Source organism: Epinephelus lanceolatus, chromosome 5 (genome assembly GCF_041903045.1).
Source record: "Epinephelus lanceolatus isolate andai-2023 chromosome 5, ASM4190304v1, whole genome shotgun sequence".
Lineage (NCBI taxonomy): Eukaryota > Metazoa > Chordata > Actinopteri > Perciformes > Serranidae > Epinephelus > Epinephelus lanceolatus.
Window position 1 is genome coordinate 26940438 of NC_135738.1, and position 24127 is coordinate 26964564.

At 40.6% G+C, this 24127-nt stretch overlaps 2 protein-coding genes across 6 annotated transcripts; one reads left to right on the forward strand and one right to left on the reverse strand.

Moving 5' to 3' along the window:
• Nucleotides 1-2247: 2247 nt before the first annotated feature.
• Nucleotides 2248-4286, reverse strand: LOC117262787 (zinc-binding protein A33-like). Its single transcript, XM_033635910.2, has 2 exons — nt 4158-4286; nt 2248-4056 (listed from the first exon to the last, which is right to left on the reverse strand). The coding sequence occupies exon 2, from the start codon at nt 4037-4039 to the stop codon at nt 2651-2653; it is 1389 nt and encodes a 462-aa protein (XP_033491801.2). The 5' UTR covers nt 4040-4056; nt 4158-4286; the 3' UTR covers nt 2248-2650.
• Nucleotides 4287-8557: 4271 nt separating this feature from the next.
• Nucleotides 8558-20942, forward strand: LOC117261761 (S-adenosylhomocysteine hydrolase-like protein 1). Of its 5 annotated transcripts, none has more exons than XM_033634238.2 (17): nt 8558-8842; nt 13739-13850; nt 14321-14458; nt 14947-15047; nt 15257-15359; nt 15452-15546; nt 16259-16365; nt 16447-16563; nt 16645-16708; nt 16799-16887; nt 17000-17070; nt 17158-17252; nt 17359-17457; nt 19781-19849; nt 19972-20050; nt 20143-20263; nt 20343-20942. In XM_033634238.2, the coding sequence occupies exons 1-17, from the start codon at nt 8576-8578 to the stop codon at nt 20347-20349; spliced, it is 1734 nt and encodes a 577-aa protein (XP_033490129.1). In that variant the 5' UTR covers nt 8558-8575; the 3' UTR covers nt 20350-20942. The 5 variants fall into 5 exon arrangements, with proteins under 5 accessions (XP_033490129.1, XP_033490130.1, XP_033490131.1 ...); XM_033634240.2 differs by lacking the exon at nt 8558-8842 and adding an exon at nt 10495-10632; XM_033634242.2 differs by lacking the exon at nt 8558-8842 and adding an exon at nt 13423-13490.
• Nucleotides 20943-24127: the final 3185 nt, after the last annotated feature.

Here is a 24127-nt window from a genome sequence, read left to right on the forward strand (position 1 = left end):
ACTCACCAGTAGAAACCTGAAAACTTTAACTATGTCCACATTTGTTAAACATTTGGGATGTATATGTAACCCTGTGAAAAAAACTTTTAAAAAATATGATGTGTGTGTGATCACTTCTTATTACTGCAAACTGCACAACTGTTGAGTAGGTAGACAACCACAACACAACATGTAATGATTCCTTAATGACTGTAAAACAACAAATCTATCTGCTGAATGTCTCTCACCAACCTTTAACCTCCTGATCCATTTCACCAAACGTAACTAAACTAAAACTAGTTTCACTGGTGCTCAAGAGATCCCTTCCTGATGCAATTTCAGTGGCAAAAACCACAATCTTTGTTCTGTGCAACAAATTATTCAAAGGTTTATCTGAAGCTAATATGAAGCTTCAGCAAACTGAGTTAGAAAACTCGAGGTGGTGTCATCCAAAGGTAAAATATTTTTCTTTCCACTGCAGCTCAATAGGAAAACACAAAGAAGAAATTCTTTATTCATGTTGCAATGTTCAAACAGGAACCTGACAGTTGTTTTAAGACCAGTGTCGCCCCTGAAATGTTTCATAGGTGTGGCCAGATGGCACCTCTAAAAACCTTTGGGTGACACACCAAAACCAAAATCCATGACTGAATTTCAGGAATACTGTTGAACATTGTAGGCTATCTAAAATATATCACTATGAACTTTAAGGAATCACATAGTGATATACTTTAGTCTCTTATTCTAGAGATAACATTACTTGTTGTCTGATGTGCATAGACTAATACTGGTACAGTTAACATTTTCAGTTTCACAACAATCCTGTTTTAATGTGTTCATGTAAGGTGACTCATTGTTCGTAAAATAGGCTGGTTGTCCTCTTCCTTAAAAAGACAAATATGCAACTTTAATTTGAAGTAGTAGTGGGAGCAAACCTTCTCTAGTTTCAGGGAGACCCACAGATACAAATCGAACCCATTTTCATTAGATATCTTGAGGTGAGAGTGCAAAGGACCCCCTTTGTAAACACCCATGCCAGTTATTACTTGGCCAAAATTGAGCCTAAATTTTAAGCTTGATTTAGCACCCTTCCCAACAAGCTATGCCGACATTCCTGGTACCAATGGATGCCTTAGGTTGTCTAGCTCAAAATGATGCAGCACAACCTCCACTTATTTTCGCCAGGGGGAGGAGCCAGCATTTGAATCAAAGTGGCATGGCCCCTCCCCAACTGGGGAAGCCACTGAGTCCAAGTCAGCATCAAAACAAAACAAAAAAGGAGAAGTCAATAACAAGATGGCATGGAGCTGTGGGATTAACTGTAGGCTGATTTTTTAACCACAGTGTATATTGCCACTGGCGTAACTTAAAAAGAGGTAGTCGGCCTTTAGGCATTAAACTGAGAAGCAGAATGTGACAACCAAGAAAACCAGTGTTTTATTATTTTGATGAAAAACATGAATTAATGTACATTCAGCATGAATGTTAACTATTGATTTGAAATCAGCGACATTACATGAAGTCTAAACCAAAACTGAGACATCCACCTGAAAGCAAAGATGACTGCCTTAAAAGTTGTCTGACTAAATGACAGCAGAGGTGCCTCACTCACTCACCAGGCAGATTGCGTACCATTCTCACGGCGATGGCCTAGGTCCAAGTCTGTCCCAGGGCCCTTGGCTGCAGCTCACCCTCATCTTGCCCTTTTCACACTATCACAATAAAGTGTTTTTTTTTAAAAAAAAAAAAAAACCAAAACAAAACAAAACAGCAGATTCAAGAGATGGAAACTGAATGAAACACTTTCACAGACAAGATCATCTTCTCTTCATCAAATACAAAACTGTACATATATTTTGGATAACTTCATATATATTCATTGTATAAAACGTAAACATTTCATTTTATTAAACTTTGATTGTAATGTTTGGAATATATTTTTCATAACTCTTTATCTAAAGTATTTTTAAATGTTTAGACAGAACATAACAACATAAACACTGTGTGGGGCCACAGGGGTTGAGTGTTCATAAGTCCACATGCTAAGTGTTCTTTCATTATCCAGATATTCATCGTGAGGCTGCGTCCATTGCTTTGGAAAAGAATACAGTCCACTTCTCCCATTTGCTGAAGAATATTGCTCCTCTACACCTCAGAGAAAAAGCCATCTTTTCCATTAGAAAGATTTCCCTGATTATGTCCATCCACGGGGGGGGGAGGGGGGGGGGGGGGGGGGGGGGGTGTAACCACTGCACCACCATGCTGCCTTTTGATAAATTATTGATAAACTGATTGTTTTTTTTTCCTTAGTTGGATCCCATCAGCCTCTACAAAGTGGTTGTTGGTCTTTGTAGCTCAACACAGACAAGTCAAAATAATCAAAAATGAACAATTTCAAATGAAACGGCACTGATAAAGAAAAGAAATGCTACAGAAACCAAAAGATCTCAAACAAAGTGGAATAATTTTACAAATAAAAAGGTCATCAGTGGAAACAAAAAGCAAACTGTCAAACTAACAACAAATTAAAATAAAAATAAATGAAACAAAAACAAACATATCTTTAGAAAAATGAGACAGCAGGAGGACAGGTGCAGATTAACAGGTTAAATTCATCGACTTTTCCCTTTAAAAGAAATTAAGCTCATAAATATGATCATCCTCTTTATCTCTAACTTCTCTGTCCCACCGTCACACAGACCCTCTGTGGTAATATCTTCACTTCATCCACACTGTTAATAAATGGAAACATCCTCTCAGTGAAAGTGTGTGTGAAGGTGTGTATGTGTGTGTTTGTATCAGGATCAGAGAATGACAGCTTCCCTCTGTCCCAGTCCAGATTCACACTGATCCGCTGGAGCTTCTTCTGCAGCTTGAGAACAGTGGGTGGATCTGGTAGTGAGCGTGCCGTGTATATACCTTTGTAGAACATTATTCTCCATAGTCCAGACCATATTTCTCCCTTCCTCTTGGCAGACTCTGCAAACAGGCCTAGTGACCAGAATGTAACGTCTCCAACTTTGACTTCCCAGCTGTGAGTCCCTGAGTTAAAGCCCTCAGAGCCCAGGACAGAGGAGTACTCAGCAATCCTCTCTGGATTATCAGGAAGCTGCCGCTTCTCTCCTAGTCTCGCACTGGTCAGATCTTCAGACAGGATGAACTCTGGATGTGCAGTGTTTGAGTCCAGAATCACAGGAGTGTAAGAGACCATCTCCTTCATCTTGCTCCAGATGTTGAAGGTCAGGTTGTCCAGGTGCTTGGCCTCATTTATCAGAGCTCCTGAGTGCAGCTCTGGATCATCTGGCAGGGGGTGCTGCTGGACTCGTTCCACTGCAGCCTTGTAGTTCTGTAGGAATGAGACATCTTCAGCTCTCAGCTCCTCCTCTGCAGCTCTGACTGTTTCTGCAAGAGCAGCTATCTCTCTGCACAGAGCCTCCAACTTTTCCTTGATCAACTGACAGTTCTGCTCCTTTTCCTCCCTCAGTGCAGCCATCCTGGCCTCCTCTTCCTCTTCTAGAAACTGGTGAAGCTTCTTAAACTGCTCCTTAATCTGTCCCTCTGTGTGTCGGGCCTGGACCTTAATGTGATCTGCTGTTTGATCAAACTTTACTTTAACTTGTTCAAAAACCTTTAACTTCTTCTTTAAGGGCTCCAGAGTGTCCTGAAGTTGCCTCTTGTGCTGTCGTGCAGCCTCATCTATGGGTCTGAATCTGTGGTTAGTGTGTTTTTCTGAATCCCTGCAGATGTGACACACTGGTTCCTGATGGTCCAGACAGAAGAGTTTGAGTTTCTCAGAGTGCAGACTGCAGAGAGGCTCTGAAGCTCTCCGATCTCTCTCCTGTAAGAACTCCTCACACAGGTTCTTTAACACTAGATTTGAAGGAGGTTCATCCCTTGAAGATCTTCTCTTACAAAGTGGACACTCATGTGTTGGTTTCTCTCTCCAGCTGCCCCTCAGACAGTCTTTACAGAAGCTGTGGCTACATGTCAGAACAACAGGATCCCTAAAGATATCACGGCAGACCGAACAGCAGAGATTCTCCTCTGTCCTGGAAGCCATATCGTCTCTGAGTGAAGCTGAAAATACAGCAAACAGGAAGCAGAGTCAGTCATGGCTCACCCTCCCTCCTCTACCCTCACTAAAATTTACTTTCAAGTGGTGTTTTAATCAAACTTACATTCAGTGTGTGGAGTGTCAGCAGGTTGTAGGTTTCCACTTTTCTCTCCTGTAGCTTAACTCACTCAAAGTTGTTAGTTTGGTCTGAAGATGAATATGGCTGTATGTTTTTTAGTCTGTTCGTGAGGAAGAATAAGGAACTGTATCTTGATTTGTCTCAGGTGAGTCACCTGATGAGGTGGAGCTTTGTCAGACCACCTCTGCTAAATGCTGTTGCTTCACATGAAACAGAGATAGCTTTCATTCAAAGTACAAAAATGTTTTGGTGGGTATGTAGAATTACAACAGAGTGCAGCAAGCTGTTGCAACAGTTAGACTATGTTTTATGTTCAAAATGTAGACTGTATAAAATAATCAACATAGTTACCATGACAGTAGGTTTGTGGAGTCCCGTTTTGAAGCCTCAGGTTTGGTATTTTGGCCATCTTGAATTTTGGAGCCAGAAATGACCACATTTGGATGAAAGAGTGGTTTTGAGTCATAGACTGTAGTGAAGCCTCACAGACAGCCTGTCACTCAGAGTGACCACACACTTCATCATGTGTAACTTTAAGCCTTAATAAAATGTAAACAGGTGAGTCATATTAAAATAAACCCCTGCACAGTTGGCAAATTTGCAAAGCCAAGGATGGTGAAGGAATGACCCGCCCTACTCTCCCAATAACTGGTTAGTACTCGTTGCCTTTACTGGTTGGATTGGTTAGGTTTAGGCAAGATGAGTGGGACTGGTTCAGGTTAGGATGTTAAGAATGTCAGGGTCAGCCAGTCAGAGGCAGAGTAAGGCAGCGTGAGATGTTGAAATCAGCTATAGAGACCCAAACTGTCTTTTGTACCAGGCATATAAACATGTTTATATGCGCTGTAAATTGGGCATGTTAACATAGGGGTCTATAGACCCTTTTAGGGTCAACGTCACAATGACATCAGTTTGTTAGCTGGAGGCAAAACACGACTCGCCACCACAGGGCTACATAGGAGTCTAAAATGTTTTCTTCTTGTGTTATTAATGGGAGCCAGAATAGAAGGAGTCATGACTCAAAACTCAAATTTTATTACATGTCAGCCACCACTGACAGTCAACAAAAACAAAGGCAACTATGGTTACATGCGATAAGACAAAGGACTGGACAAAAGCGATCGTCAAAAATGTTCTCATGTGCAGAGCACACTTCATGTCAGGTTAGGGGAAAGGATTTCCTGTTGTAGGGATGAATAACGTTATTTCAATCAGGAGAGAGGTTTTTTTATGGTAAAAGAATATTTATTAACATGTGAATGAATGAATAAGAATGTTTGAAAGTCTTTGGTGATTAGACCCCGTAGAGATGGTTTGATTTAAGGAGGGTGATGAATCCACAGTTGAATAGGGAACCCCCCCGGGGTCTAGACGCTGGTGGTGGTAGAAGCGGTGAAGATGAGATGAGAGGAAGATGGAGAAGTGCCAATGATCTGAATGAGTAGAGGAATGAGTCTTTGAGAGCTTGTCCTGGACTCTGGATACGATGGCTGGAGGTGACTGGGGTGGAGGAGGGTGCGAAGATTCTGCCTGAAATGATGGCTGACAGCAGCAGAAGAGAGAGCAGATTTAAAATTTTGCAGTGGCATCCTGATTGGCTGAGAGATCATGGAAAAGTGTGATTGCATAACTAGAGGAGTGAACACCCATAATCAGCTGATTAGAGGGAGTAGTGAGAGTGGGATGGAGAAAATATGAAAGGGTGAGTATGAGAAAGGTCTTCCTGATTGAACTTAAGCTGAGCTTCATGTGTATTAAGTGTTATCACGTCCACCTAATCAGAAACTGGGGAGGTATTAAGTGGAATATTGGATTGCTCCCTAACGCTAACTTTTTAGCTCATTCGCATCGGCAATCCTCTCAAATCATCCACTGAGTGAGAGCCTACGGGTCAGCCAGTCTGGCCACATTGGTCTGTGTTTACTTACTTAAGTAACACACATGGTCCTGGAGAATGAGTCAAATCAGTTTTATTTATATCGCACATTTCAAACATGAAGCATACACTCAGTGTGCTTAAGATACATCACACATGACAAACATAAGATATCATATAAGATAATATCACTAATTCCTAAAACAAATAAAAATACACATAAAAACCTAACTATAAGCGTGCAAAAAAAGGAAGAGTGACCTGATGTGGTGTGTTCGTAAATTCAGTCTGACGCTCTACACTAAAATTAGACACCTGTTGATTGAAGAAATGGAGTGTTATATATCTACACAAATTAACAAGTAATTAATCACAGTAGTTAATCACACATTCACTTCGCTCAGTGCTCTGCTGCTCCGTCTCCACAGACAGAGTGCCTGTAGTACGCTCTGCCACTCCAAGAGATCAGTGCTCTGGATATCTGAACGGCACATTCAGAATGAATTTTCGAACGGTCCAGTTTGCGCCAGATTGTTCTACTCCACCATCTTCCTCCATTGTCTAAAACAAGCCAAGAGAACTTTAAGCTAGTGCTAGCTAATGTCTGTGGAGAATTGTTTTGCTTCCAACTAAGCCTCGCCCACCAAACCGTCATACTGTTTACTAATAGCCTCGCGTCACCAGGCTCTTCACGTACGGTGAAGAGCCTGGTTTCCTTTCACTCTGAATTTTGTCTGGATTCTGTTTCCAGTCTAGAGAGTGGAACCCAGAATTCACCAAATTCACCAAAGTATAAGTGTTCACCAAAGTAAAACTTTAAATTCTGGCGCACCATCGATTTACAATAAAAGACAAAGGTTAAATTAATGGCTTGGGGCTTTTCTTGTAAATTCATTCATTCATTCTCCTCTTGAGGGTCACAGGGGGGCTGGAGCCTATCCCAGCTAACACTGGGCGAGAGGCAGGGTACACCCTGGACAGGTCGCCAGACTATTGCAGGGCTGACACATAGAGACAGACAACAACTCATGCTCACATTCACACCTATGGACAATTTAGAGTTATCAGTTAACCTATCTAACCTATCTAACCTATCTAACCTACCTAATCCCCAATCTGCATGTCTTTGGACTGTGGGAAGAAGCCGGAGTGCCCGGAGAGAACCCATGCTGACACAGGGAGAACATACAAACTCCGCACAGAAGGGCTCCCACACTCGGGATCAAACCGGGAACCCTCTTGCTGTGAGGCGACAGTGCTAACCACCACACCACTGTGCCGCCCTTCTTGTAAATTATATTTTTTAAATTAAAAAGTTTCACTGCATTTTTATTAGCTTGGTGCTTTTATTTTGGCAGAAAGGCGCATCCATCTAATTCCGGATCCTGTCTCTCTCGCCCTGGTTCCGGTTCCTTACCAAAACGGCCACTAAACGGCCCCAGACTAGTTTACTAATAGTAAAAGGATCTATAGGGATTGACTGGCTTCTGGAGCCAGCCTCAAGTGGCCATTAGAGAAACTGCAGTTTTTCGAACATCCATGTTTGCTTCATTTTTCATCGGCTGCAACTTGGTTCAAAAGTCGTTAATTGTTCTGGGAATATCCAGGGAAAGGGCAATATGACAGTTTGGGAAATGCACTTATTTGCTTTCTTGCCAAACGTAGATGAGATGATTGATACCAATATGAAGCCCTTGTTGGTTGCTTATGCTGTTGAAGTATGTAAGACAGTTAAAGACTATGTCAATTGCATACTTACATTCTTTGGTTTCTTATTTTACATTTATGTTATTAATCATCTGCTGTGCATTGACTAATACCAGGACAATTAACATTTTGGGGGCACAGTGGAGGGACCATCAACTAAATCATATCAAACCTAAAACCTTTCTGTGATGAATTTAATCTGAAAACTATTCCAGTTTATTTGAGACACTGGGACATTAGTATGCTTCACATCTTTAAGCCTGGCAGTAGACACATTAAGGGAGGTGGTCTGGCACCACGGGGCCACTGTTGATGCTGGTGGGGTTTAATGTAAACACATAAGTCCTGCTGGCTTGTTTATTTTGTAATGCTCTGTTTGCATTGCACGCATGTCTTTGTTCACGTTGCGATTTGAGCCAATGTTATCAAAGACAACATAAAAACAAGGAGCAGCCCTGCAAGTACCTGAGGTCTTGAGTACAAGTACTTCTTTTTAACATAAGCTGGAAGTGCATATGTTGACATCTACTACATGGCTCTTTGGGATAAGTGAGTTACAGGTTACATTTCCCTCTGTGTCAAAAGCAGTGCTCACATTAGTGTTTACCCTGTAGGCTACACACTGCATCCAGGACTCATAATCTACTTTACATTTAGTCAAAGTAACCCAAGAGCTGCTGCTGTTTAGAGTAAACAGACGCCTTGCAGGAGGAAATATCAGATGTATGTGGGCAGGGTATGGCTGAGCCGTCACCTGGTCTGCTGTCAGATCACCTGAGCAGAAATCTAATTCACTTCATTACTGGCTGCCAGACGAGTCATGGCAGAGGAAAGAGACCAGACGAGAGCCTCCTGGGAGGAACTGCCGCTACCTGATGAATATCCTGATCCACACATGGAGGGCGAAGCTGTGGTGGATGGAGAGGCGGAGGAGGGAAGCACCAAACAGCTAGTAATATGCAGCCCGAAGCTTCTGCAGATGCTAAAGGCAGCAGAGAGCAGGAAGACACCTCAGGGTCAGGACAAAGACGAGGCAGAGGAGTCTGGGACAGGAGGGCTGGTGTCTGAGGCTCTGAAGACTGACATGGTGAGCAAGGAAGCTGTCCCTGATTTTGACTGGTCTGTTTGTCAGGCCTGTCTAGACCAAGACATGATGTATGGTATGTGCATCTGTAAGTGTATCGAGGGAAGCGTGAATCTGCATATACTCAGGCTGTTAATGATTTTAGTTGCAATGTGCAGGCCTCTATGAATGTTTGACCAGCACTCACACATATTTCACTTATTTTGTCTCTTTGAAATGACAGAGCAGACTTAAAGGGGAAGTGTGCCGATTTTATGCATCAAAGCATGTTCATAGGTCTTTGGGTGTACTGCTGCATTAGTGGGGAAAAAAAATCTTGCATGAAGTCTTCTGTGGTCGCTGAGGGAGCCGTGCAAATTCTGCTGATGCAGCAGTGCCAAAAAATGCAGTTCCTCAAACCCATTGGTTTGTGCACTCCTGTTTTGATGTCTGAAGTTCAGCATTTTGGTGGTTGCCATCTTGGGTTGTTTTGGAGCCAGAAGTGAGCAAATTTGGATGAGAGGGTGAAGCTGTGGAGAAGTGAGGGGTGGATCTGACTCAGACTGTAGTGACACTTTGACAACCTGTCAATCAAATGTCCCCACCCTTAAATATGCATAACTTAAGCCTTAATAAAATGTGAACGGGAGAGTTGTACGAAAATACACACCCAGTACAGATGTCATGAATGTTGAAATCATCTATAGAGACCAAAACCGTTTTTTTGCTGTGATTATTTCCGCTTTAAAGTTTTGCATTTTAATATGGGTGTCTATAGGGATTGACCTGCCTCCAGAGCCAGCCTCAAGTGGCCATTTGAGGAACTGCAGTTTTTGGCACTTCTGTGTCAGCTTCATTTTTTAGTCCCGGAGGTTGTCGTTTGGTTGTACCTCAGTTATATGATGCAGCATTACACCGTGTCCCATCCTTCATTTAATGTCCACATCATTAAAACTCCACAGCACAGATTTTCTGTAACAAATTTAACATTGCACAACCAACCATAGATAAACCTGATGACACCATTATGACATCATCCAGTTTTTTCTTTTCTCTGACTTTAGAAAAGTCCCCTATAGAGCCACAGACGATTTTATACAACTGTGTCTACATGCTGTGTTATACTTCCCATGACATGTAAGCATGTGTAAAATCAGCTGAATGCTCCTTTAGGAGACTTTTAGTGATGCTGCAGAGCTGCAGAGGAAACAGTGAACTGTACAGTAAAGTCCAGCTCTATTGTTCGTTTACTTAAAGAAACCTAAGCTGTCTTTTGTGTCCCTGAATGCAACTACATATAAGGCTCATGTTTGTTCACTTTGCTGCCTCCTCTATCGCCACAGCTGCTCTCTTCTTTCTCCCTCTCACTAATAAACTCTGTCATGAATGTATGTTGATGTATGTACGTCTCTCTGCTGTCTATTTAATGTATCCCCTGAGAGCAGAGTGCACTTTACTGTACATACATGCATCTGTGGCCTCCAGTAACACTTTAAACAGGCTTCTGTCTCCTTACAACTTTGTTCCTGCTCTTCACCTCTAACCTGTCCTCCTACATTTTCCCAGAGTTCCCCTCTGTAAGCTTCACAAAGACTCCATTCAGGTCTTCTCTCTGTCTTTCTCTCCGCCTGTCACCTGGGCCTGTTGGGGGTGAAGGTGTGGCATAAAGCGTCGCTCTGTGAACTTTGTAATCAGCTCTGCAGAGTGACTGTGGTCAGTGTGAGAACTGCTCTGTCAGCATGAAGAAAGTGTACAGTTTAGTGAGCATGACTAAAGCCAAGGACGAGGAGGCAGTGCAGTCCATCTGCATCAAGGTATTACTGCTTTTGTTTTAGCAGTGCTGTTATACTCTTTATTTTTTTTAGTTTTCTTTCAGAGGACAGCGAGTCAGGTCTTCATGTTGAATTAGTAACCATTAAGTAAACTTTAAAATGACCATTTATACTGATTTTTAACCACAGCTGTGAATTTTCTTGGGTTTTATTGGTTGATATTTTAAATTTAGACTTTGGTTACAAATCACTGCACAAATGGTTTCCCAATGAGACATATCTTACACATTAGGGACCCACAGCCACTTTAATTGTTAGCTTTTTTGGCTCTCATTTTACTTTCAATAGTAGCTGGCATACGTTATCTGAGCCACGTAAGAGATGGTTTTGTGATCATTAAGTTAACTTTCACACCGCCTCGAGTCACAGCTTAATGTCTGTCTTTGTTAAAGATTAAGCAGCTGCTTGAGTAAGTGCAGGCTGCAATGAAGAGATTGTTTTCAATTGATTATAATGCAGAACAGCAAAAGAGTTATATTTTAGACCAGTCAGTCAGTTTAACATGGAGAATGGTGGACGAAGTGAGTGAACATTTTTTTTTATCTGTTGATTTGTCTTAAATGCATGATTCCTTATTTTCATATTCAATGAAGCACATCAGCAAAGTCAATCAAAGTGGAGCATGTTTTCAATCAGCAGGATAATGAAGAAAACAAAATAAGATTAATTTATGTAAAATATGTTTTTTTAAAAAAACAAGCTGTATGATAAAGTGGAGGTACAGTAAACATGTTTTCGACAGTGACTGATCTAACCTAAGTCAGATGAAAGCAGAGTGCTAACAAAAATTCCAATGGAGATCTTCATTAAAATGTTCATGAGCAGTTCAGGTTTAATTGGTCCTAACGAGAGTTTGAGGACAGAGTTTGATCAGCAGTATCACATGAAAGATGCCTCTCTTAATCCTGAGCGATAGGAGATGTAATGACTGTCATTAGTTATGAGCACAGGACTTGTCAGTTCAATATGGAGACTTTTATGATAACCACATGGAAACATGGCCTAAATTCCAGTGGCAGATCTTCCTATAGGCAACATAGGCAGACAACCCCCCCTCCTCCCCACACACACACACACACACACACACACACACACACATTTTTACATTATTTTGATTTTGGAAAATCAAGCCTAAGGTAAAAATGATCCACAGATCTAATGCTCAGTCTGTAGAAGGGTGCCACCTCTGTTCCTGGCAATGCAGTTCACCGAGTTCATCAGTGAATGATCATCACAGTCTGAACATGCTAGAGCAGAGGTGGCCAAACTTTTTTTGACTTTGGTCCATATAAAGAAAAATAGATGGAGTTAAGGGCCAAACAATAGTAAATACATAGTTTTCAGTTGGTTACATGGCAAGAAAATGAGTGTTTCTGGACAAGAAAAACCCATTTGTCCTTGGACCATGCACATGGCCCTTGGACCATTTCCAAACGGCCCATGGTTTGTCTTTCAATATATACCATATGTGGCCCGCCACACAGTACTGGTTAACCCAGCAAGTTCATTTAGCATTTTGTTAACGTTCAGCTCATGATGGCAGGACAGGTATACAGTTTATAGGCCTGCAGCGAGTAGAAACTGCACAGGCGGAACTAATGTGTTTTCATAAACACACGATAAACAAGCTAACAAACAGTTACTTATGGCCGACATTTCTTGCTAGGTAGTAGACATGGCCATAGCCAAAAGGTGTAAAGTTGATGGCAAGGGACATCACTTTCAGGAGTGATGATAAGTTGACTGTTTTTTAAGTGAAAGATTAAACAGTTGCATTTGTCTTTTTAATGTATATGATGCAAGAAGGTGCTGGCCCCCAAGTAGTTTCACATTATCTGATCTGGCCCCCATTAAGAAAAATTTGGACACTCCAGGCTTGTACTAGGGCGCCAAATATGCTAGGTCCAGCACTATTAAATTCATTACTATCATTTTTTTTCTTACTTTGGGTATAGCTGCTAAAATTTGGCATCTAAATGTACAATTCAAAGCATTTGCAGAGCCAAATTGCTATAGGAATTATTTCTGAAATACCTGAAAATGTCAGATGACAGTTAGTTTGAGTTGTGTGATAAACGTCCACTGAATGACTTGCATTCACATCTTGTTTATACTGGAGCAAGGTCACCTTGTTATCATGTCACATACAGCCTTGACTTCATCTTCTTCACCTCAGTTTCATCCTAATGACTACTTCAAAGCTGAGTGCTCCACTGATTTTGTACTGCACTTTTATAAAGCCGGGAGGCATTGAAAAAAAAAAAAAAGAAGAGGGCATCCAAACCTGACATCCTGACCTTTTGTCCCTTCCTAGTTTGATTGCATCCTTAGACCTAACTGGTATATGTCCACATCTTCTTCACCAACTCCTCATCCAGTTTGTAGCAAAGCTTTGTGTTAGAAATTTCTGCAAGCCCAAACCAGGATAACCCTGATGACATCATCATGTCATCATCAGGGTCATTTTCTCTAGTCCTCCAGAGCCACAGTAGGCTTGATACAACTCTTTCCACCACCTGTGTAGTGCTCCCTGTGAGTAGACTGACCTGTATGTGTGTAATTGTTGGAGTGCCTCTTTAAATACACATTTAAATAAAGGTTTGATCCAGCAGCGTGTATGAGTATAATACAATATAGCTTCAAGCCTTCAGCTCTAAACCTCCAAACACTCAATGCATATGTTTATTTTTTGGAGGTGGGGTCAGTGAGGGGGTGTGTCTGTGATTTTTTGGAGCTGGACTTGAAGCTCAGGCAGCAGTCAGGCGAGCAGCCAGGGAGCGGACATGGCCAAGTGGGACTCCAGTGGCAGCAGCCCAGCCTTCAGACAGCCACAGTGGATGGTGAGACAGCAGCAGATACAGAGATGAGTCAGGAGGAGGGAAGGAGGTTTGTGATGTGAGCAGAGAGGTGCTACTTTAGAGGAAGGTCTGCTGTGAAGGGGGGTGCTTATGTAAAATTTAGGCTATCATGACTACATCAGGTCTGTCTGTTTCAAGCATGAAGCTGATGAGACTTTGTGCTTGTGAAGTAACAACTGATATACTTTGTTTATTCTGTTTGTTTTTCCTGTTTGTGTTTGGCTCCACAGCAAATACAGTTCAATGAACAAAAGCAAGAATTCAACAAGCGTCCTGCCAACACTGGTCGTCGCTCTCTGTCTCATTCCATCTCACAGTCATCTACTGATAGCTTCAGTTCAGGTACGGAAACATGGAAACACGACACACGTATGCTCTTAAGTCTGATCACATGTCTTATATAGAAACTGAGCTGGTTCTGATCCCAGCAGCACGAGAACTACAGGCCCCAAGGATTAGCCTCGGTGCTTTCTCCTTCAGCTAAACCTTAATTAAAAGGAAAAGTCCTCTGAAGAATAAAGTCTCTTTAATTTGGTCCTAATCGGTTCTGTGAACTTTTCTCAAATGCGTCAATCACTGCCAGAGTTTATGCAGACTTCAAAGGCTCAGAGAAAAGACTCACCTAGCTCGAGTGTGACTCCAAACACACAACAATTAAGGCTGGAAATCAGAGCCAATTCTTAAATTTCACGCTTTCAAACATCTCCTGTGCCTCTGTTTTACTCCATTATATCTCAACTGTGATTGCTTTTGGACATTATATCATATCAGTCGATTGTTTTTAAACACAATGTCTCATTTCTATGTTGCAGTGTGCAGTGACAGCTCCGAGGATGAGTACTCTCCCAGAGACAAGTCTCAGAGGACCTCCAAAGGCTTCTCTGACTTCTGCATCAAAAACATTAAAAAGGCTGAATTTGGACGCAGAGAAATAGAAATCGCACAGCAAGGTAAAGACAAAAAGCTATCAGACCGCTGTCCTTGCCTCTATGAGTCATGATGACAAAATACATATCATCAAGGGCACAGGTTTTATTTCAGCATGGGGGGGCACATATCAAATGGGCAGGTTTGGCTTCCTCTGCTAGGAAATTATGCGCTGCAAAAAAAATTCCTGCAATTTGTTAATTTGCATGCATCAATTTGTGCCTTCTCAGGTTATAACTATTTACACAGATTTTGTGTAATATTACACATTGCTAATATATGTTCTACTCTGTTACACATATTGCTGCTGTATAATCTATATGTTACACTAACAAGATGTCACAAACATCAAGGATCTGGAATAGTTTCAAAATTTGCAAAGACTTCCCCAACAAACCAAGGGCAAGGTACACCAAAGTAAACAAATCAACAACAAGCTCATCTGAAAACAATAAGTAGCAGCACAGATGCGTCAATGCTCAATTTGAATGTGACTGTCTGTGATATTTAGAAATGCCCGCACTGATGGCCCTGAGGAAACGAGCAGCTGGGGAGAAACCTCTGGCTGGAGCCAAAGTGGCAGGCTGCACACACATCACTGCACAGACAGCGGTCAGTTCAACACACTCACAATACAGAAATAAAAAAAAACACTGATAGAGTTTTACTGAATGCCACATTGCAAGCTGGTTGTGGCTGATTACTTTGGATTACTCTTCTCTTATCTGTATGAGAAATAAGTACATTATTATGATATCAAAAAAAGGCTGACAGAAGGTTGACACGTTTTGTTGACTCTGTATTTTTCTGGTTTCTTGCAGGTGTTGATTGAGACTCTGTCTGCGTTGGGGGCTAAGTGTCGCTGGGCGGCCTGTAACATCTTCTCCACTCAGAACGCTGTGGCTGCTGCTCTGGCTGAAGGAGGTACAACTGTCTATGCCACCTGCTCCCCCATGTTTCCTCCAACCTGACTCATCTGGGTTTCTCTTGACTATATCACCTGCTCTTTATCTCAGGCACCTCTGTGTTTGCATGGAGAGGAGAGTCAGAGGACGACTTCTGGTGGTGTATCGACCGATGTGTCTGTTCTGAATCCTGGCAGCCCAACATGGTACTGTGACAACGGACAGTACTTAAGATTAATTTTAAGACTGATTGACCAAAGTTTGAACATGTAAAAGTGTGTTCACCCCAGTGAAATGAAGTTTGGTGGCATTTGGTTAGTGGTGCTTGACAATTAAAATAAAATCAACATGCTCTCAAGAAAACTTTGTACTAAAACTATTACTGCAAATAAGCCACAGAGATGCAATCACAGATTTCTCAGTTTTAAATCTTATCTTGGTGTTGTGTTGAAGTGTTTTGCTATAATTGTGTTTATTTTGTGAGTACACAGTCTGCTTCATTAGTGCGTCTTAGACAAAGAACTGATTTGTTGACATTCTCTACAGATAAAGTAAGACTTTGCCTCAACAGAGAAACCTGAAACCCTGGTGTGCACTGCTCTTTCACCAGTCAACCTATCGTGAGCAGCACTGGAGAAAGCGTTACGTGAAAGTTAAACTTCGCCTACCACAAGCAAATTTCGCAACGAAGGAGAAAGAGTAGATCTGCTCCCAGTGTGTTTTCAGAGGGGTTTTGAAACTATCATGTGGCAAAACCATCTTTAACAAAATATTAGTATTAAATAAGTATTTTTAAAACGTGTCTGGAGAGGGGCTTTGAATAAAACTTGACTTTGTTTGTGTGAACTGTGCCTTTAATATCTGTTTTTAACTACCACAGTGAGAAAGGTTGCGCTGATGGAGTTTATCTTTTCACAGATTCTGGATGACGGAGGCGACCTGACCCACTGGATCTATAAGAAGTACCCGAGCTTGTTCAAGAGAATCAAAGGCATCGTGGAGGAGAGCGTCACAGGCATCTTCCGGTTAGTTTCATGCTAAACTTGGATGGTTTCCACAATGAAGTCCTTCTCCACGTCACACGTGCATCTCCACCTGTGTTTCAGGCTGTACCAGCTGTCAAAGGCAGGAAAACTGAGTGTGCCGGCCATGAACGTTAATGACTCAGTGACCAAGCAGAAGTTTGACAACCTTTACTGCTGCAAGGAGTCAATACTGGACGGGTAATGAGCCATGCTGTAGACAGGTAAAACTGCTGGTAGAGTAAAGAGCAACAGCCTGACAGTGTTGAACTCCTCTGACAGGTTGAAGAGAACCACTGACGTCATGTTTGGAGGAAAACAGGTGGCGGTGTGCGGATATGGGGAGGTCAGTAAAAAAAAGTGTTCCCAGTGCTGCTGTGCACACGTGACGTACATTAAAGCAGATCCACCGTCCTCTTTTCTTTTGTTCCTGTAGGTTGGCAAAGGTTGCTGTGCTGCCCTGAAAGCTTTAGGTGCTGTCGTCTACGTCACAGAAGTGGATCCCATTTGTGCCCTTCAGGCCTGGTATGAATGGAGGAAGCTTTTATCAGTGGCACATATATGAAGTGTGTTTCACTCTTTCCATGGCAAATTGTGGCTAAATATTTTAAACATGCTTTCCCTCTGCTCACCCCAGCATGGATGGCTTCAGAGTGATTAAACTGAGTGAAGTGGTCAGACAGGTAGACATGGTCATCACCTGCACAGGTAACTGCTCTCCTCCACCAGGAAACACCATCTCTTACTAACAGTATCTGTACAGCTCCAGTTTGCTCCATCTCTGTTTCCCTGCAGGCAATAAAAACGTGGTGGGGAGGGAACACCTGGAGAGAACCAAGAACGGCTGCATCGTCTGCAACATGGGACACTCCAGCACTGAGATAGATTTGGTATGAACTGTGTGTGTGTGTGTGTGTGCGTGTGTGTGTGTGTGTTTATGTATGTTTTAATGTGTGTAAACCTGTATACACATATGCTTTTATGTGTGTAAAACAGACGAGTCTGCGGACTGCAGAGATGAGGTGGGAGCGTGTGAGGCCTCAGGTGGACCATGTTATCTGGCCTGATGGCAAGAGAATCGTCCTGCTGGCTGAGGTGATCATACTGTTATTATTATCATTACTATACACCAGTACTGTACTACTATACCAGTACTATACAACGTACAGAGTTGGGCTGGCCGATATCAGATTTTCACTATACAATTAATGCCAAAAGAGTTCATGGTGATAACTAGAGAAAAAGTGAAAAAAAAAGAAAATCCTATCAGTCAAATTCATCTTAACCTTGTTTATGGTGTGTTTTCTCTCTTTTTTGGCAAATGAATGACACTCAATATACATGTGTAGGGAGGTGGAGAAAGAGTCTGTAACCATAACTGTTTTAAGTGTAAATAAATGAGCAATTACACTTCATGTAGAGTGAAAAGACAAACACATGACAGCAGGGGAAGCAGACAAAGTGAGAATGGAAAGAAACAGACATGATTTAAGAGGTGCTGGGTTATTTACGTGATATTATCATATGTGTATTATTAAATATATGAAAGATATATTACATTTACCTGAATAATGCGACACCCCTATAGGGAAACCTACTATATGTAAACTATTTCCCCACAGTGTCAATGAACTTGGGTCTTAACCAGCCTGAAGGGACTCCTCTGTAAATTATCCTGTTTATTACACAGCTACTGAATGAATCCCTTGACATGAAATATTGATTTTAATTATTTCAAGTAAAAGTAACAGCAGCTGTTTTGAATGCTTGCACTTAATATGATATATTGTACCTGGGGGAGCTTTTTTTAATCATCCCTTTACTTCTCTCACATATCATCAAGCTTCCCCTATAGATAATGTCAAGGCGTACTGATGGAGCCACTTCTATCTTATACAGAAATGTACATATGTTAAATATATATATATATATACATGAGGTAAATATATATGTACAAACTACATATAAAACCTATTAGAAATTAGAACAATTAAATATTTTGACATGTATCCCTAACCCATACAAATATGTATGTTTATGTATGTGTATTACATTTTGTGCCCTATATGTCATATATGATTATCTACACATATCACATACCATAAAACTTCAGTTAAAGCCTAGCCCCTTTTACTAGCCCGGTGTGGCTACACATTTTGACAAATAAAGGCCTGTCTCAATTAGAGGCCTGGTCTGGTTGCTAAGCAGTTCATTTTTTTTCATTTTCAACCGGCTTGTTGGCTATACCCACTGGAGCTAACATTAGTTAGCTGTTTAGATCAAACAAACAGATATAAATGTTTAAACTTTTGTCAGTATGGAGATGCTACACATTGTTAGCTCAGTTGATCTCATTTTACTGAAACCATGAGCACCAGAAAAGACCGTCAGTCATTCAGATTTACCTGCATGACGAAAAAACAAGTAGTGATTCCCTTTTTCTGAGGCTGTCATAAAGTCAGAATATGTGTCCATTCCTTGATTACCCTGTAAGTTATTCATATTCCTTTAGTCTGTGAGGGTCCACCAATCAAAAGAATCAAAAGTGATTTTCATAAAAATAAATTCAAGTGAGTGAGTATTGTTTTAACAGGATATAATGGTGTTGTGTCGGTATGCTGGGTGCCGTAACCGCAAGTGCCATGAAACAGCTGCCATAATATAACACATAACTGATATGTTATTCGAAGCCTGATTTATTCATACTGGTTCAAATAAACAATTTGATTGTATTCCCCATCTTTGCTGAGCAACAGTTTTGTGTAAAGGGAATTAAATGCCTGTCCTATATAGACGCCTGTCCCTAATATAGGCCTGTTGAGTTCAGTGATTAAACAAATAATAGCTCGGGCTATTAATTGAAGTTTTACAGTATATGAATTTGTCTGAATGTGTAATAGGCTATACAAACACATATGTGTAGAGAAGTAAAGGATCTGAATACTTCTTCCACAGCACAGGTTTGGGTGTAAAGCTGAAGATAGTTACGCTTATTAGAGTCACTGATAGCTGTGACTGAGTGAGTGAGGTTAAGGTTGAGTTAAGAATCTAACTGTAATAAGACATAAGCGCACACCTGTCTAGAGACAACAAGGCCTCAGGATGCTGTTTTTGTCACATCAGAAGTGAGTTTTCCAAAGTGTACTATAGCAGTGGTTTCCAGTGTGGTAATACAGCTCTACTCATGATGACAAATGAAGGGCTTAATGCTGCCGAGGCACAGATTTACGTGATCACTGTTAAAGTATGCAGTATAAGTATGCTGTTAAAGTATAATTGTATCAGGTGTGGAGCAGGAGAGACATTATTATTTGACATAATTATTTGAGATAATGAACTTTCCAGGAGTCTTTAGATCATCACCAGTGGCTGCTGTCACATCACAGTACGTCACTTCAGTTTTTTAATTTTCTCTCAGGGTCGTCTGCTGAATCTGAGCTGCTCCACAGTGCCGTCATTTGTCCTCTCCATCACCGCTACAACTCAGGTATGATATTATCTGTTATGTTATTTACTTCAGAGATTTAGTGGTTCATCTCTAAATGTATTAAAGAGGAGGTATGTGTACTCCATGTTCTCACCTGTAGCTGTGTAAACTGTCACCGTCAGGCTCTGGCTCTCATCGAGCTGTACAGCGCTCCAGAAGGTCGATACAAACAGGACGTCTACCTGCTGCCAAAGAAGATGGGCAAGTCCTCATTTTAAATGTCGTAAAACATTTATGTCCTTTCTTGTTTTCCATATTCAGACATGTTAAACCCTCTATTCCTATAATACCAGATGAATATGTGGCCAGTCTTCACCTGCAGTCGTTTGACGCTCACCTCACAGAGCTGAATGAAGACCAGGCCAAGTACCTGGGCATCAGCAAGCATGGACCCTTCAAACCCAGCTACTACAGGTGAGGAGACATACAGCTTTTTTACACCAAATCAACACACATATGATTTTTGTATTTAACTGAAATCTTTTATTTATAGGTATTAACCCTCTGGACACAAAGCTGAGAAACAAGCTCTTCATATGTCACAGTCTTGTAGACAGAGCACCGGCTCCCTCTACAGTCTCAATCTCACCAGGCTCAGTACTATGGAGAGACGGAGGACTTTAATCTTCTACATTTATTCTCTGATTTTTCTGTTTATGTTTCTGTTTTATCTGTTTCACTGTTCCTGGTTATAATTGTTCACACTATCCAGAATGTAATCACTGTGTTATCTGAAACTAAAAGACCTAAAACACAAAATGCTGATTATTTATTCTTCTGCTTGACATAATAACAACAACAGTATTTATTAACTGGAGCAGCGATCAATAACACATATCTAACCAAACACATGTGGACTGTAAGCTGAAACTGAATATCTGCTGAAATGTATTTATACATATGAACTTGTTTTATGCCTCATGATGGCCTATCATTCTGATTCATATTTAACATCACCACATTCACCCGATCTTTATATTAACCTTAAATGAAGCCTCAGACAGTGTATCAACAATCTATTTAAATTTTGAACAGCTGTACGTGCCAGTCAATCAATCTTAAGATATTATAATAAAAAGAACAGATTTGCTCACTCTTGAAATTTTCCTCTGCATCTTTGTCTCATAAAAATAGGAAGGCAGTTTAAATGTGTCTCTCACCTGTAGAAAAACATGAAAAGCATGAACAGCATTTTATTTTGTTTGCAGTCACATCAGTGCTCATAATCTATACAACCACACAACTCTATACATACAGGTGTATCCCTGTAGTAGGGCTGGGCAATATTGGGAAAATCAAATATCACAATATTTTTGAACAAATGCCTTGATATCAATATTGCAATGATATCATAGATTTGACTATTGGTACTCTCACAAAATATTTACACAATGGGATTTTTGATGAATAATCCTCAGTAATGTGGATATAATCAGTGTTGAGTTAATTACATGTAGTTCAGTCACTAAGATAAGATAAGTTAAACTTTATTTTCCCAAAAGGAAAATTTGTTTTGGGCACATAGTGTGACATAGCTGCATGACAGATACAACTATCATATATTAACAAGACACACAGTAGACAACCATGTAGTACAGGAAGACCAAGATTTGAATAACATAATTGTACAATCAGGACTACTGGATGAAATACATGCATCAACTTGATGATGAATGATGCTAATCATCTGTTTTGCAACTAAAATGTCTGTTATTGAATACCATGAATTTCCCTAAAAGTTTAGCATTTTTCTGACTCCACCCCAACAACTGCTCCCTATCATCTCCTTAAAACACTTTCTCAGGCTGCCTTGGTGAGGATTGACCTGTCGTAGTCCCTAAATCAAATACACCTTCACTTTACTCAGTGTCACTTCAGTTGTACTTCCCTGTAACAATACTCCAGACTCAGATTATGAATATTCATAGTTTTGTAGTTTGGATGTTGTTGAACCACTTGTTGGAACTAGTTTTACTTTGACAAGCTAATTTTTTGGAGCAGTTAAGATGTAGGTTACTTTAACTACTTTTTATTTTGACATAGGTAGTACTTCAGTAAACTAGGTGGTTTTAATGTAGTTTCCCCAACACTTGATATAATGACTAAGTACATAAATGCAAATAACAGAATAGCCAGAACAGTCTGGTAAACTCAGAATATTCAATCAATCAAACCATTGTTTATTCAGGGAAAATTGACTGAGCATAAAGCTCTTTTACAGCAATGCTCTGAGTTCACATTCAATGGGATAGACGGGTATATACAAGTATACAAGTATATAATGTAATCCCAAAGTGATGTCAAAAGTCCCTAAAAAGAAATAATTAGCAGCAATGTCTATCAAGAATTATAAACAGCGATAAAAAACAGTAAAAAGATGAAAAAGTAAATAATAAAATAGAGTCTGTCGTAAAGGACGAATATATAACAACCAACATACAACATAATACATCACTTTACTGTAATGCAGCCTTAAAAACCAGTAAAGACAACACATACAATATTAAGATACCCAAAATCCAAGTCCATATCTAGTCTCGTATCATAGTCAGTATCAACATATTGCCCAGCCCTGCCCTATAGATTTCTATTAAACTACAAATTGTTCATAACAAACAGAAACACAAATGGTAAAGCACTCAGCTGCAGAGCCTCATGTGTGACTGTTTCCCCACTAGAGGGAGTAACAGCACTATTACTGTATGTCTGAGTGATACTGACAAGGATTTGTACAAATAAATAAATCATTTAAACCACCATAAAAACCAAAACATGATTATTGTCTTCACAAGATCAAAGGCTGCAGTGTGTCCTCTGCCCTGTAATTCTACTTCCCTGTCCCCTTAGTATGGGTACTTAAAACCTTGAAGATACCAAGCACAATAATCCGTACCAAGTATCATCAAAACCTCTCAAGTCAAATGTGTGCATTTGATCCTTTTTGGCTCATTACCTCAGCTACAGTCTGTGTGTGGTGAAGCCGAGTGTGGTGGTGGCATTTTATGCAACTTAATACTTCCATTCATGTGATGGGTATCAAATATAGTTGAAAAGAAATGTATCAAATGAAGTACTCTATTGGCTGATACCCAGCCTTAGTCATAGATATTGATAGTGATCATCACATCACTGCTGTGTCAATCCCCTATAATTAAAAAACTATATCTGTATAGTTTGTCTCTTCCTGCCTCATTTTGTCATGTGTGGTGTCCTCTGTCTCTGCTATAACTGTGAGTTACAATTATTAGTTTCATTTGTATGATAAATATCATGTTTTGTTTCAGGCACAAACAGTCATGGTTATATTTAAAGGCCACTACACAACAGGATTTGTTTTAATGCAGTTACAAATTAACTAAAAATATCAGATTCCCTTTTATTTTCTTACAGTTAGCGCTGGGGCTGAAGTTTTATTTTCAGATCCTCTGATACTTACAGTAGCTTTACTGCTGAATTAGCTGTCTGAATTAGTTTTGCCTGCTAGACGCTACGTAATTAACTCTGTTCCAAATAAATCCAGCCGGTCATATGACGATCATTATCTGTTTTCCTCGATAGTTGCATCCTGTCTGCCTCTGATCATGAAGTCCTATAAATATCCCCCCTGTCCCTGGATTACTGTAATCCAGAGTCTCCCTGTGTGTGTGTGTGTGTGTGTGTGTGTGTGTGTGTGGGTGTGTGTTCACCAGGGCATGGCCTAGCTGAAGAGCCTTATTGAACTGTACACTGTGTTTCTTTAGGGCAGCAGACCAAAGGTCGGTCACTAATGCTGCAGGAGGGCAACACTGGTGTATCTACTCCGCCTCATCCTTCCTCTATCTGATAATTGAAGCATATTATTTTCTTAACTTACCCCAGACATCTTATTCCCTCACTCTAGTCTCACTGCAGTCAGAGTAAATCAATCAGTCCACCAGTAAATCATCAGTGCTTGAACCTAATTTTGTCCAGAGGAGGTGACAACAGTCTTTCATCACCCTTCTGAAGCTCTTCACATGTTCTCTGTACTCTTCTAAATGCTGAATAAAATGACATTCACCATCAGGTTGTTCAAAACACCTTTAATTTAAGAGGGAGATAACATACAACACAAAAGAGCAGCGGAGACAATAGCAATTAAACAGCCATTAGTGTGAGAGATTATTGAGGAGCTCCATTGACTTCCACACCCAATCTAATCTAATGACACCACTCAATCTCCTGTATTACCAGTATCCCAGTGTGTGTGTGTGTGTGTGTGTGTGTGTGTGTGTGTGTGTGTGTGTGTGTCCTGAGGCA